The sequence below is a fragment of the Phalaenopsis equestris genome, unplaced genomic scaffold (assembly GCF_001263595.1).
Source record: "Phalaenopsis equestris unplaced genomic scaffold, ASM126359v1 Scaffold000460, whole genome shotgun sequence".
Lineage (NCBI taxonomy): Eukaryota > Viridiplantae > Streptophyta > Magnoliopsida > Asparagales > Orchidaceae > Phalaenopsis > Phalaenopsis equestris.
Window position 1 is genome coordinate 984 of NW_018164901.1, and position 13501 is coordinate 14484.

Here is a 13501-nt window from a genome sequence, read left to right on the forward strand (position 1 = left end):
GCTTTACGTTATATAACACTCAAGTTCTATGTATTTACTTATTTAACATCAATATTTTAATATTCACATACTAATCATATATATTTATATATTCGATTTGATCGGCAATCTATGAATCTGTTACGGGCGGTATGATCAACTTTCCAAAAATTAATACAGCTTCTCGTGCATGTGTAAGGTGGCAGATATGTAAAAAATGAAGTGTAAGTGTGTTAGATATGTAAATAGATAAGGATCGAGTGGTTTGTATGTAAATCTTCCTATTTTTTTATCGGCAAACAATCAGCTTTATACTTGTGCTTTACCTTCTGTGGGAAGTTCATTAGATTCCCATAATTTCAACAGCAATTCTCCTATATTTCAACAGACAAAATCAATCAAATTACATTAAAAAAGGAGGCATTTACATATATACCATTCAATATCAATGTATTTACATTTCTAACGGTAAAACTTTGTTTTTTACCTTTACCCCACCCAAATCTTTCATATCAAATAAAAAATACCACCTTTTTAACTTTTAAAAAATGAAATACACCTTCTCATGTATAGGGAAAAAAATTGCCTACATAAAACGCATGCAGCGATGCGTGCGATATCCAATCAAAAGACGCCACATAATCTTTGGCGGGCCCCACTGCATTAAATAAATATAATAAATCGAAATATATCCGCACGTGACCCGTTACCCGGCCCGTGGTGTAACCCGTTTGTACGTTGAAATGTAACTTCAATATACCCTTCGTATATCTCCCGCGGTCGCCTGCTGTAACCCGCTTGCAACCGAGATATACTAGCCATGTACCTTCCGCGGTACAGGTCCATGTAACACTCTTGTAACCGGAGTATACCCAAGATATACCTTCCGTGGTTCAGGGTCCTGTAACGCGCTTGTAACCATGATATACCTCAGTTATACTCCTGCGAGGGCGTAACCTGCCTGAAACTGCGGAAGTAGATCTGTACTATCGCTGTAACTCATGATATACCCCGGATATACCTTCCGCGGTAAAGAAAATGTAACGCGATGGTAAGTTTTTTGTAACCTGCTTGTGACCTTACGGTTATACCGCTGGTGTAACCTGCCTGAAACCTCCATATAACGCTGAACTGCCATTATGAACCGCTAGTATACACGTATTGTAACCTCTTAATTACAATTTGTAACTTTCTTTTAACCTTAATAAATCGAGTTTTATAACCTCGGTAAAAGGTAGAAACCTCCACAGTCACCCTTCATTTTCGAAAACAGGAAATCACGCGTGCTAGGGTTTTCGTCGTCGTCTTCCTTTCGCAGAGAGTGTGGATTGCTTTGAAGAAGGAACACTAAAATGGAAGAAGTCAGCGGTGAGACCACAAAGACAACTTTGGTAGAGACCAACGTCGCGGAATTCAGAGAGGCTGAGAAATCCTAATGCGAGGAGGCACCGCAAACGGTCAAAGGTGGTCGTAAGGAGAAGAATGAGTCAATGAAGAAGAAAGATATTGAATATAGGTAATTTCTAGGGTTTCATTTGGAATATGTAAAGCTCAGGGTTTCATTTCGAATATTTATAGCTTGGTGGTTATGTTTTAGGTGCAAGCTTAGAATTTAAATTTGAAATTCATCCTTTTATTGTCATTTGATATTAACCAATTATGATGTATTATTGTAAGTTATTTAGCGCAAAATCAATGAACTGCAGGTGCCGTCCATCTGGAGTATGAGAAGTCCTTGATAAGGTTCGACCATCAGTGGACGAGGAAACATGGACTAAATTGGAAGCACTGAATTTAACTCAGTTTTTTGATCTCCCGCCGCACCCTCAAGATCATATTCTGACAATGCACATAATAAATTGTTGGAATATTGATCAAATGACATTCCACCTCGGAGGAAAAGAGCTAAAATTTTATGCTGACGAGGTTGCACTCCTGATTGGCATGCCAAATAGAGGTTTCCCTGCATACTGGAGTAATGCCCCGCCAGCTAGGATGGATGCGCGACAAGTAAAGACTGCATTACTAAACTATTCACAAAGGAGTCCTCGAATACCCTTTTACAATTATTAATAAAGTTTTTAATGTCAAATTTACTTTTTCCCTCAAGTAACTTCAGAATGTCAAAAAAGTTATCATGTATTTGTGAGGATGTTGAGTCATTTACAACTTATAACTGGCCAGCAACTGCATGTAATTTTCTGATCAAACAATTCAATATCCGTGCCACGAAAATAAAGAAAGAACAGCCGTTGGGATACATCACTGGTTTTGTATTCCTTCTAACGGTTATTATTATTCATATAAGTTATGAAATTTAATATTAATATAATTAACATCATTTATTAATTAATTGCAGTAAATTATTGTATCATGTTTCATGCAGCTGTGGTTTTATTAGCATAGTTCCTTAGTCCTCCCAGCAGTGCCTGAGATTAGCCCAAGAATGCTGAGGACATAAAGTGGAATTTGGTTAAGATCCAACTAACCTTTAAGAGGCTGACAGTCACCGAGGTGAGTTAGTTATTTATTTATTCCATATACATTCTTATTATAATTTTGTTATAAATTCATTGTGTTTGACTATATTTATTGCATTGCAGGTTTATGATTATTTCATTGAAATAAAAGACAACGAACATGAATTACTTGCCCTAGCTCGTGAAGAAACATCCAGCCCCAAGAAGCATCTCCCACAACGGGAGACTCAATCCCAACCACAGTCTCCCACATTCATTTCTGTTTCTGATATAGTTCCTTATTGCAGCGATCCAGAACCAACACATGCTCACACATGTATAGATTCTAGCCCTCCTATTATTGGTCTCCAAGATACATGCACTACTCAGAGATCATCATAAATTGTTCATAGACTTCAAAGGCAAAGTTGACAATCGTCTTACAAATATAGAGAATACAATTACATAAATAAAAGCTGAAGTTGTTTGTTTACATAAAGTAATAAAATAACCTGGTGGAGAATTACCATTGAAACGGGCCACAACTTCCTCACTAGGTAGCTTAATTCCGAGGATTAAAGTCAGAGAGGATAGAAGAAAACCACAACTCAGTTCCCCCTACATGGTATTTGAAATAAAAAAGAAAAGCAAACCAGCACAGACAATTACTGAGGAGATTGAAGAGGTATATACATTTCAAACTCATGATCAAATTCAAATCTTCTCTAACTAATATAATTAACATCATCTATTAATTAATAGGTTGGAGGTGTGAATAAAGGTGAAGCAGACCAATCGCATCATTCGCCGTCTGTCAAAGAAGAGACTGAGGATGTAAATAAGGGGGAATCAATACCTTTAGAGCCTACTATGAACGATGATATTATTGTTGATCAACCAACTGCAGATAATAAGGAGGAGACAGAATTAGAGGAGAAAGAGGAGGATCAGGAACATGTGGAAACAAATTATGTTGATGAAAATTATCCTGATAAGGTATATATTTTTTCTTTATTAGTTTCTATAAATAATTTTAATATTTAAACTATACAGTATCATTTCCTTATTTTATAGGTTTGTCCAGCACCACTTGTGGTTGATTTTCCTGCTAGAGAACAAATTCCAAATTATATGCGGGAAACAATCGACCTTTGCTGTAGCAAATTTACTGACTTGTCAGTGTGTTATTTTATTAAATTGCTTTATATGTCATACTTTCGTATAGATTTGACTCAACCTTCATATGTTTGAAGGGCAGAGGTGATTTAGTTATTAATATGGGACATGAGTCGTTAACACGATGTTATCTAGATGAACTCCTCAAGGAGGGTTGGTTGGGAAACGAACAGGTCGATTGTTTTGCAATGTTGATGGAGACTAAAAGATGTGAAACACCACAATTATATAAATCTTACTTATATAACTCTCCATGCCACTGGGTAAATTTTCGCTTACCTTTCTCCTGTAACGTACCTTAATACATCTAACACACCAACCTTATTCTTATTTGACATGTCTCTCCTTTTATACAGCTGTATAAAGTTGGAAATGTTAAAAGATTTGTAGAGCACATTACAACCACAACTGCTGTGTACGCTGAGTTGATTTTACTTCCAATAATAAATAATCAGCATTGGACATTACTAGTTGGGGCAATAAAGGAGCGTAGATGGAGATTTTACGACTCCTTACCGAATAGAATGCATATGAATATCACCGACGCTGTTGTAAGTAATTGTATTTACTACTTAGTGGTAGTGAAGTTGATTTTACGACTCATACTTAATTTCAAATAATTTTGTAGATTAAACATTTTTGGAATGATGCTGGCCAAGCTTTCGAATTTGATATGAGAAAATGGCTGATACATATAGTCAGGGGCATACCAGTACAAAACAACAATTTTGACTGTGGAATATTTGTATGTAAATATATAAAAGTAATAGTGCAAAAGAATAAAGTTGATTGGAAAGAATACTTTGAATGACAGAAGTCTATGTCACTATTTAGAGCATAAATGGGGTATGAGATATGCAAATTTGCTTTATCAAGAACATGATCACATGCTTATGTCTATTACCATTTAACCCTTTAATCACCCAAGGAATCATCATTTTTGGTAAAGTTATGAAGGAATGACATAGTTTTCTTTGTTTATAATGCAGGTCCTGCTTTCACCCAAGAAGCATGCTCATTAACTGTAATGTAGATCCAGTTTTCGCTTTTAATTACATCTACACCTTCATAAAAAAAGAGTTTTCTTTTCTTGCATACATGTTTTGTTTATAAATACATGCTCTATTCCTTTTAATACTGGGTAGTTCCTTTTAATCAGTACCTGTTCGCTCTTAAATACATGCTTTGTTTATAATGCAGATCCAACTTTCACCCAAGAAGCATGCTCATTAACTGTTCGCTCTTAAATACATGCACTGGGTAGTTCCTTTTAATTGGCATTGGCTATGGTGGATTTGTTTGTAATGCAGATCCGGTTTTAGCTTTTAAATACATCTACACCTTCATACAAACATAATTTTCTTTGTTTGTATACATGCTTTTTTTTATAAACACATACTTTGTTCCTTTTAATATTGGGTAGTTCCTATTAATCGGTATCCGTTCATTCTTAAATACATGCTTTGTTTATAATGCAGATCCAGCTTTCAACCAAGAAACATGCTTTTAATACTTTCCATTTTGAGATTCTGTAGCTTTCGCTGATTTCCATTGTTTCCTGAATTCGCATGTGATACATGGCTATGATTTTGAGAACTATGCCAGAAGAGAGATTATGAATTGACGTTGGCATAACCTGTTGAGTTCTGCTTCAAAAGCCAGCCTTTGGACTTAAAAAAAGACTATATCAGAATTTTTTTGTTGAACTATTTTTTAAAATTAAAGCAGTTATAAATTTTAGCCGATGATCAATTTTTGTATAACCTGCAACGATGATCTATTCTAATTTCTTGATTTGTGTAGGCACAAAAGCAGATTTTAAAGGACGGATGTTGCGGGTCTTCAAATTTATTATCGGGGGAGCAGCAAGGCTGATTATATACACTGATGAATAGTTTTAGAAAGCTCGTTGCTGATGGACAGTCTTAGATTTATTTTTTCTAACAATGTAATATACTTTTTAGCATATGTATAGTTGTTGATTTGTTAATGGATATCGGCTGGATCATGCGTGGTTTTATCGTACCTTATATCAAAAAAGAAGTTTTTATTATGTAATATTACCAAAATATGTGAAATAGATTGTAAATTTTATACTATATTTGAATTTATCTGTGATAATGTAATACATGATTATATCATAATAAATTTGCCCTCTCCGCCCCTCTGTTGTATGTGTGTAAATTTCTCCAAGTGTAATTGCTTCTAAGCTGTTAATTGATGTGTGAATAAATGCAAATGTTTTTGTTAGTTTGGGAGAAACAATTGCAATTTTTTTAAGTTCACAGACGTTTGAATAAGTTGTATTTGTTTCAATACCAGCTTCCTGAAATGCTGCCTTAAATGAAAAACAACAGAGGCAGCATCACTTACAATGATGAGTTCATCGATGTAAATGTTTTTGTTAGTTTGTATTTGTTTCGCTGGACCACAATGATGAGTTCATCGATAAATTCATCAATTACAAGGAATTTCCTTCCTCTGAAATCATTGAAATCGCCTTCCAGAGAAAAAAATTATTCAACAGATGTATGCAATAGCAGCTTAGGCGGACAATATTCGAAAGGGTTGTATCAGGCAAGACATCGTTCAAATTAAATAAAATTATGAAGGACTTTATAATTGTGGGCATTTCTAGCTTTTAAAGGACTGTATCAGCTAGCATCTAAATAACTTTATAAGAAATTTAATGGTCTATTTTAAAATTACATTATTACAGGCAATACATCAAATATCTTTTGAGAGAGTAACATCTAAAGTAATACATTCCTTTTTATTGACTTCACAAAATAGAATTGATCAAAATTGCATTTGTAAAATTCAATCGTTTACATAAAATCATCAAACTTTTAATGTCATTGGTAAAAGGCTTATTTACAAAGTTAAAAGCAACTATTAATCATGTATACTTTAGCTAAATCATACAGGTATCTTCCTTCAAATCTCTATAAAACATGATCAAATCTGAAAACATGATCAAACCTGGATCATTACCGCCATAAAAGATGATCAAACATGATCAAATTTGAAAACATGACCAAACCTGGATCATTACATGATAAAATCTGGATCTTTAAGCTGGACCATAAAAGATTTAAATGATAAAATCTAGATCATACACGTAGATTTGAGCTTGTTTTCCTGGTATAATAAATCTTTAAGCTAAATCATACGGGCATCTTCCTCCAAATATCTATAAAAGAAAGAATTCCTAACATCCACTTATTTGCACAAGATAAATTTATTCTACAGCTATGATTTGCTTAAGATAAAATTCTTCTACAGCTATGATGACCACATCTTTTACAGAAATTCACTCCATGGAGGCATTGTTGCCGTATCGATTGACTCCGTCATCATGGCAATGAAGAATTCTCTATTTCGTTGAGCAAATAAATGAATTCTGCAATGGATAACAATGTATTAGATAAAACTTGAAACCACCCCAAACAACATATGAAATCGAACAAATCACCATTAAATTTGAACCTGTGTTAGGAAATCAGGAAGTGAGCACATGAGTTGATGACACTGTGATGATTCTGATTCTTCGGTTGTTGAAATATTTTTTTGTTTTTCTATATATACAATACATATGACTGAAAATTAATGGTCTGTTGAAACATAAGAAAAAGGGCTAGAGTTTTCGAATATACCTTTGGATCTTTTATTTTTCTCTCATTACCCTTTTAATCTCGCGTTAGATATACCTTTCGGCCGCATTTTGGCAAGATCATTAAGATTTGATTCATTGTTGACAGGCTTTTTATTTTTCTTTTATTCGCTCCTATCTCTAGAATTTTTACCAACTAGTATGTCATCAATATCCAATGACAGTTTCTTCATTGACTCCCTCATGCGCTGCTCAACTTCTGGATTGCCCTTTGCTTTTTGGGTGCACTGATAAGCTGCTTTCTGCATGTGTGCTTGGAAAATTAGGTCGCCTTTAATATCATGCGAGAATTGTGATTGTTGCAGATGCATGTACCCAGAACTGTTATACACATATTTTTTTGCATTTTCAGACCATCTCAATAATAAATATTTAACATGTATCTTCTTAATATGTAGAAAGTTTAGGACTCTAAGAGCGTGTGAACATAGCATCCCCATCATTTCGAACTTCCTGTAGCTGCATTTTCTATCCAAACTCGAACTGTCGAAGTGAACAACCCAAGTAGTGTTGAACATGTGGTCATCTAAATTCTTAATGAAAAACTCATTTTCATTGTTTGTAGATGCATGTAATTAAATACCACATGACTCGTGTATAAACTCTTCCTCAAACATTGTGTACAACTTCCTTGAGTAAAATGCAGCCGCCTGCCTCAGTATTGGACTGCTCTTCGCGACAAGAGTAATCATATATTGATCACATTTGAAATCCTCGTCTTTTTCATTTCGCTTCCATGTTCTCATTACATTTTCGATGCCCAAGAAACAATCTGTAATAGAACTAGTTGGTTTTGAGACACCATGACATATGTTATTAGTTGACTCGCTCCTCTGTGCCGATAAAATTCTCATTCCAAATACATCCTCATTAAAAGCTGTAGACCACTTTTGTCTAATCTTGTACATATCATCTAACCAAATATTGTCCTGGAGATTACCTATCTCAATCATCATCCTATATGTATCATCAAGTTCCTCTTCAGACTCGCATTTGCTCAAGCATTTATAAAAAAGATTACTGACAATCCTATTTCGCACGCCGCAATGAATCTTTGTTGGCAATTTCTTGTATATGTGCCACTGACATAATCTATGTCTTGTATTTGGCAAAATTTCTGATATTGCTGTAGCCATGGCCTGATCCTGATCAGTGTAGATTGTTATTGGATGATTATCACCCATGATGCAGATGAAGGTTTTAAAAAGCCATTTGAACGAGTCTGTCGTCTCCTCTGACAAGAATCCGACTCCAAATAAAACATTCTGACAATTGTGGTTAACACTAATAATAGGAGCACAACATAAGTTATATTTATTCAACCTATAACTCATATCAAATATAATCACATCTCCAAAGCAGTCATAATCAAGCCTGGATGTCCCGTCGCTCCAAAAAAACTCATCAGTCTGCCACTCACATTAGTTTCAAAATCCCATTCAAACATGCTATCCTCGACACGTCTCTCTGCAAACAACTACAATAAAACATTCTCATCATCATTTTCAATTCTACATCTCCTCTCCCTCTGAATGAAATTGAAAGCATCTGTCTTTGTGCATTCCAGGTTCTCTACACCCTCAACTTCTTGGGCTAGGAAGTTAAAAACGTCTTTTGGTCTCATCTCAGATTGTGTCATGGATCTAAGCACATCTGCATTTACTTCACTTATCTTTCTGTTGGAACACAACAAGTGCTTGTCACCGGGGTTCGCTAGTGAGTGGTTATGCAATTCAATTAATTTTTTAACTGTCCAATTGCCTTCCTCATCAACTCCGTATCGAATCATTGCAGAACAACCTGTTCTTGTTTCTGCTTTTCTATATTTAACAGTTTCTGTAATCTTGAGCTTTTTCTTAAAACCTGTTTTTCCACATACAAAGTTATTCGTCTTGATATTTTTGGAGTTAGTCCAAAACGTAGCGTGATCCTTATGAACACTGAATCCAATTTGATGAGCGTAAGCACAATATACTTCATAAGCTTCTTTCTCATTGTGGACCAACGTTTCAAGAAATATGTTTCTTCTTTGCTCGGTACAACTACCATTGCTCTCACCAAACTGCAAGCAATAGAATAAAATGGTAGACTCAATAGAAAGCTCAAAAAACATCCCTAAACTTCATAATGACACCTCAAAATAAAAAAATCTTCAACTAACCTAAAAGCTTATACCTCTAAAAACTTGAGTTTAATGAATGATATATTAATTACTCCAATGTTCACTTCACTGTTTTTATTACACATAATACCATACAACTATGCAAGCATGCCTCCATTTAAGAAAACCATAAACTAATTATAAGAAAACATATAAAAAACATGAGAAACATAACACAGCATGCATACCAAAAACAGTTAGATCCTAAATATAAGAAAACCATAACAACAAAGAACATAAAAGAAAATCCTAAACTAATTATTATAATAACACATCTCCAAACATGCCTCCATTTTAAGTTCCACTTATTATGTCCTGTCCGGATAACATCCATCTTCTCCTTCTGTATCATGCACTGCGTCGAACATAAACCGGCACTCTCTGTAGTCGTACTCCATCTTCAAGGTCAAAAGGTCGAAAAGCTCGAAGCTGCGGCTGCAGGAGAAAATGACCAGAGAACAATGAAACAGTAAACCTAGCTGCTTAAATACCATCTTCGCACTCACAGATTTAAATCATGTACACCGTAGTTACATTTACGGTACAAGCGCGGTTGCAACTGAAGGGGCATAATCCTACGTTACATGACAGCTACAACATGGGTACAATCTCTAATCTATGCGGTTACAATCGCTGTTCTACTATAAGGGCTTCAAAGTCTGTTATATGGAGGTTATAATCGAGTTATAACGATGTATATCACGAGTTACAACGATAGTACAAAGCTGCTTCCGCGGTTTCAGGCAAGTTACACCCGCACAGGAGTATAGCTGGGGTATATCACGATTACAAGCGCGTTACAAGACCCTGAATCGCAGAAGGTATATCTTGGTTATACTCCGGTTACAAGAGCGTTACATGGACCTGTACCGCGGAAGGTACATGGCTAGTATATCCCGGTTGCAAGCGGGTTACAGCAGGCAACCGTGGGAGATATACGAAGGGTGTATCAGAGTTACATTTCAAGGTACAAACGGGTTACATCACAGTCCGGGTAATGGGACACGCGCGGATATATTTTGATTTATTATATTTATTTAATGCAGTGGAGCCCGCCGAAAATTATGTGGCGTCTTTTGATTAGATATCGCATGCATAGCTGCGATGCATTTTAAGTAGACAAATTTTTTCCCTTCTCCCGGCTTCCTTGTTTCGCTCAAAGCTGTCTCTTTGGTGACCAAACCCTCACGATACACTTGCGATCAGTGATAACTGGTAAGTCAACGACAAGATTGCGTTGTACAGAGACCCGAATTCCTATCTATCTCCACTTTCCTCTCTGTTTCTACCAAAAGGTAATCTTCATTTTCGCACTAAAGCCCGTCCCAGATTTACTAAATCCGCCGATTCACATGATTTAGTAAATCCGAGATTTAAGGCCTAAATCCGTGAATCCAGATTTATAAAACTGCGGCTTTATTTTGTCCATAAATCCTGCTCTAAGGTTCTGTTTGGCGTAACTGCAACTTCTCAGCTTTTCAGCTGCAGCTGCGTTGCCCCAGAAAGCTGCTGCGGGGAAGCAGCTGCGGGGAAGCTGACTGCTTGTTTGGTGCAGCTATGTGAAAACAGCTGTGGGACAACTGTTTCTGGAAAAATGATCATTGTGTCAATGTTTGGTAAAACAGTTTAAAAAAAGACTGTAACAACTACATTTTTTAAACTTCTGAAACAAAAATTCATTTATAAACAGAACAGAAAGTTCATATACCCTCACTTAATAGTAAGTCCCGAAAGAACTAAAGAAAAAGAAATAAAATTAATAAAATTACAAGTAAAATAAAAAAAATATAATATTAATAAGGATATGATATATTAGAATAAAATATGTGCAAATTTTTTGTACCTATATGCAAATTTCCTAAACTAGAGTAAGATAATGAAAGACCTTATTTATCAATATAAATTTGAAATTTAAGGGCTGAAATCAATTAATAGAATACTTGATGTAATTATGACAAAGAAATGGTACGTATCTGCACAAATCTGTTCCAAGCAAAAACCAACCTCGTGAGGATGAAAATGCCGAGAAAGTAGCGGCTTTAAGGTTGAGGAGAGAACGACTCTGGTGGCAAGAAATTGAAAGGGGGAGTACGTGGTTCTTTTTATGCATTAGAAGGGAAGTCGCATAATGGCAGATCCATATATTTCTCCAGATCTCACGTCGCCATCGAGGGATCGTAGCATTTGCGGCTTCGTTTAGGTTTGGGACTTGTTTGTATCCTCACAGCCGTTGATCCCGTCGATGCCTTCTTCTTGGACAAGATCCTCGCGTCTTCCTCACTAGTGAAGAGGGGAAGAGGAGATAGAAGATCGGATCGGGGCAGCAGGGTAAAAAAAAAACGCGAAACGCCGGGCCGCGGTGAACGGACCCTAAATCCGTTACTAGACAGGCCGTTAACGACCCGATTTCAGTAACGATCTTGAACAGGAATAGCCAGTCGTGAGATCTACTTCCTTGCGGCTTTCGTTAGTTCTTTAAAAGAAGGTCTGAGAAGGCGGTGGGGTCGAGAATAATGGCTACAGAGTCAGACGGCGAAGAAGAGACAGCCGGAAAGTTGACCGGAAGCCCGAACTTGGTTGTTGATGATGATTCGAGGGAGATGTCCGTCAGTTCCGGCAAGCCCGGTAACGGTGTCCTCTCCCTCCGCGATGACAATCTCGAGACTTATTGGCAGTTAGCTTACACTTCATTTGCGGCTTCGTTTAGGTTTGGGACTTGTTTGTATCCTCACAGCCGTTGATCCCGTCGATGCCTTCTTCTTGGACAAGATCCTCGCGACTTCCTCACTAGTGAAGAGGGGAAGAGGAGATAAGAGATCGGACCGGGGCAGCAAGGTAAGAAAATACGCGAAACGCCGGGCCACGGGGTATAACTTGCGGCCCGCTTTTTGTTGAAAACTGACCGGGCGGTCACTCAAAGCTCCTCAGCCGCTGCGCCAAACAGTCGAAAATAATGGCAACTTGCCATGCCGCTTTCCCACAGCCGCGCCAAACGGACCCTAAGTCTTCACATTTACCATAGTGATGGGATATAGAGGTAACATCACTTCCTCCAAACTATCATATTTAACTCCAACCTGCTCACACAAAGAAAAGATCAAGGAAGTAAATCCCAGACCTGCAGTAGTAATGAGAGTGGCAAAACAGATGATAATCTGACAAATCAAAGCTCCTATGTTGATCAGCTTTCCATCTTGGATATCATAATTTAACATTGCTCTCTCTCTGGTCAATTCACTGAGATGATTTATTGATAGCAGACGAATAGAAATAAAATAGTGTCAGTCCTTTGATGGTGCACATAACTTTGAAGTTGGGAAGTTGACTCTCCTCTCATTAGTTATCATCCAAAGTCCTCTCCCATTAGTCAAGTAAGAAATAATCTCGTCTATTTTTGCTTTAGTTAGACTATAATTTGCATAAGAACATAATGTATCAGATGGTAGATGATAAAACAAGTTGATTACCTCTGATGAAAAAGGTACCAACTTTCCTTGAACCATGACTCTATTATCTTCAGCCTTAGGGAGGTTTGCATAGAACTCCCTAACAATAGAAATAACTTCCACAGCAGCAAAATAGTAGAATTTTTCCCACTGTCGGCGAACAATCAAATCCTCTACGTCTCCACCTGGATTCCTAAAATATTGCTCCTGAATCAGTTTTTGTGATTGCAATGCATCACTGTACCAATCTTGGGCCTTTGAATTAACACATTTACTTGAATCGGAAGGGCTCTTTCCTTTATTCCTCTTTATTCTTGGTGCCATTCTACAAATTTTATAAATTCCAAAAATAACTTCAAAAATTAAGTCTAAATTACTAAACTAAACTTCCAAAGTATAATCTACACTTCTCATGCAATTTCCTTAGATCTTTTTCTCATTTTTCACCATGAATAGTGAATTTTCAAATTTCTCCAAATGTGCTTAAAATACATGGTGAACATCCAAAATTTTTGCATAGAAGTAAAGCTCTTACCTCAAGGAACTTGGATCTAGCAAATTTCACTTGATTCCACCAAGAAATCTTCACTTTAGATGTGCCCTAGCC

At 36.5% G+C, this 13501-nt stretch overlaps 2 protein-coding genes across 2 annotated transcripts in view; one reads left to right on the plus strand and one right to left on the minus strand.

The window, feature by feature from the left end:
• Positions 1–7391: 7391 nt before the first annotated feature.
• On the minus strand, positions 7392–9942 carry LOC110027878 (protein FAR1-RELATED SEQUENCE 5-like). The gene is made up of 4 exons (XM_020729496.1): positions 9805–9942; positions 8777–9349; positions 7871–8696; positions 7392–7813 (listed from the first exon to the last, which is right to left on the minus strand). Exons 1-4 carry the CDS (start codon positions 9940–9942, stop codon positions 7392–7394), a joined length of 1959 nt encoding a protein of 652 aa, XP_020585155.1.
• Positions 9943–11485: 1543 nt separating this feature from the next.
• The window catches only part of LOC110027879 (anaphase-promoting complex subunit 10), a 21694-nt gene continuing 19678 nt past the window's right edge, over positions 11486–13501 (plus strand). Inside the window, exon 1 of the mRNA XM_020729497.1 lies at positions 11486–12155. Coding sequence (XP_020585156.1) covers positions 11962–12155 — 194 coding nt within the window. The 5' untranslated portion in view covers positions 11486–11961. The remainder of the gene's footprint in view (positions 12156–13501) is intronic.

Bases quoted from the DNA above. Each gene is read 5' to 3' on its own strand.
- LOC110027878 (XM_020729496.1), bottom strand. From the start codon at position 9,942: ATGGTATTTAAGCAGCTAGGTTTACTGTTTCATTGTTCTCTGGTCATT. The intron at 9,350-9,804 runs GTGCATGATACA...TATTGCTTGCAG, and splicing joins GCCGGTTTATGTTCGACGCA to TTTGGTGAGAGCAATGGTAG. The intron at 8,697-8,776 runs GTTTTATTGTAG...TGTGAGTGGCAG, and splicing joins TTGAAAATGATGATGAGAAT to ACTGATGAGTTTTTTTGGAG.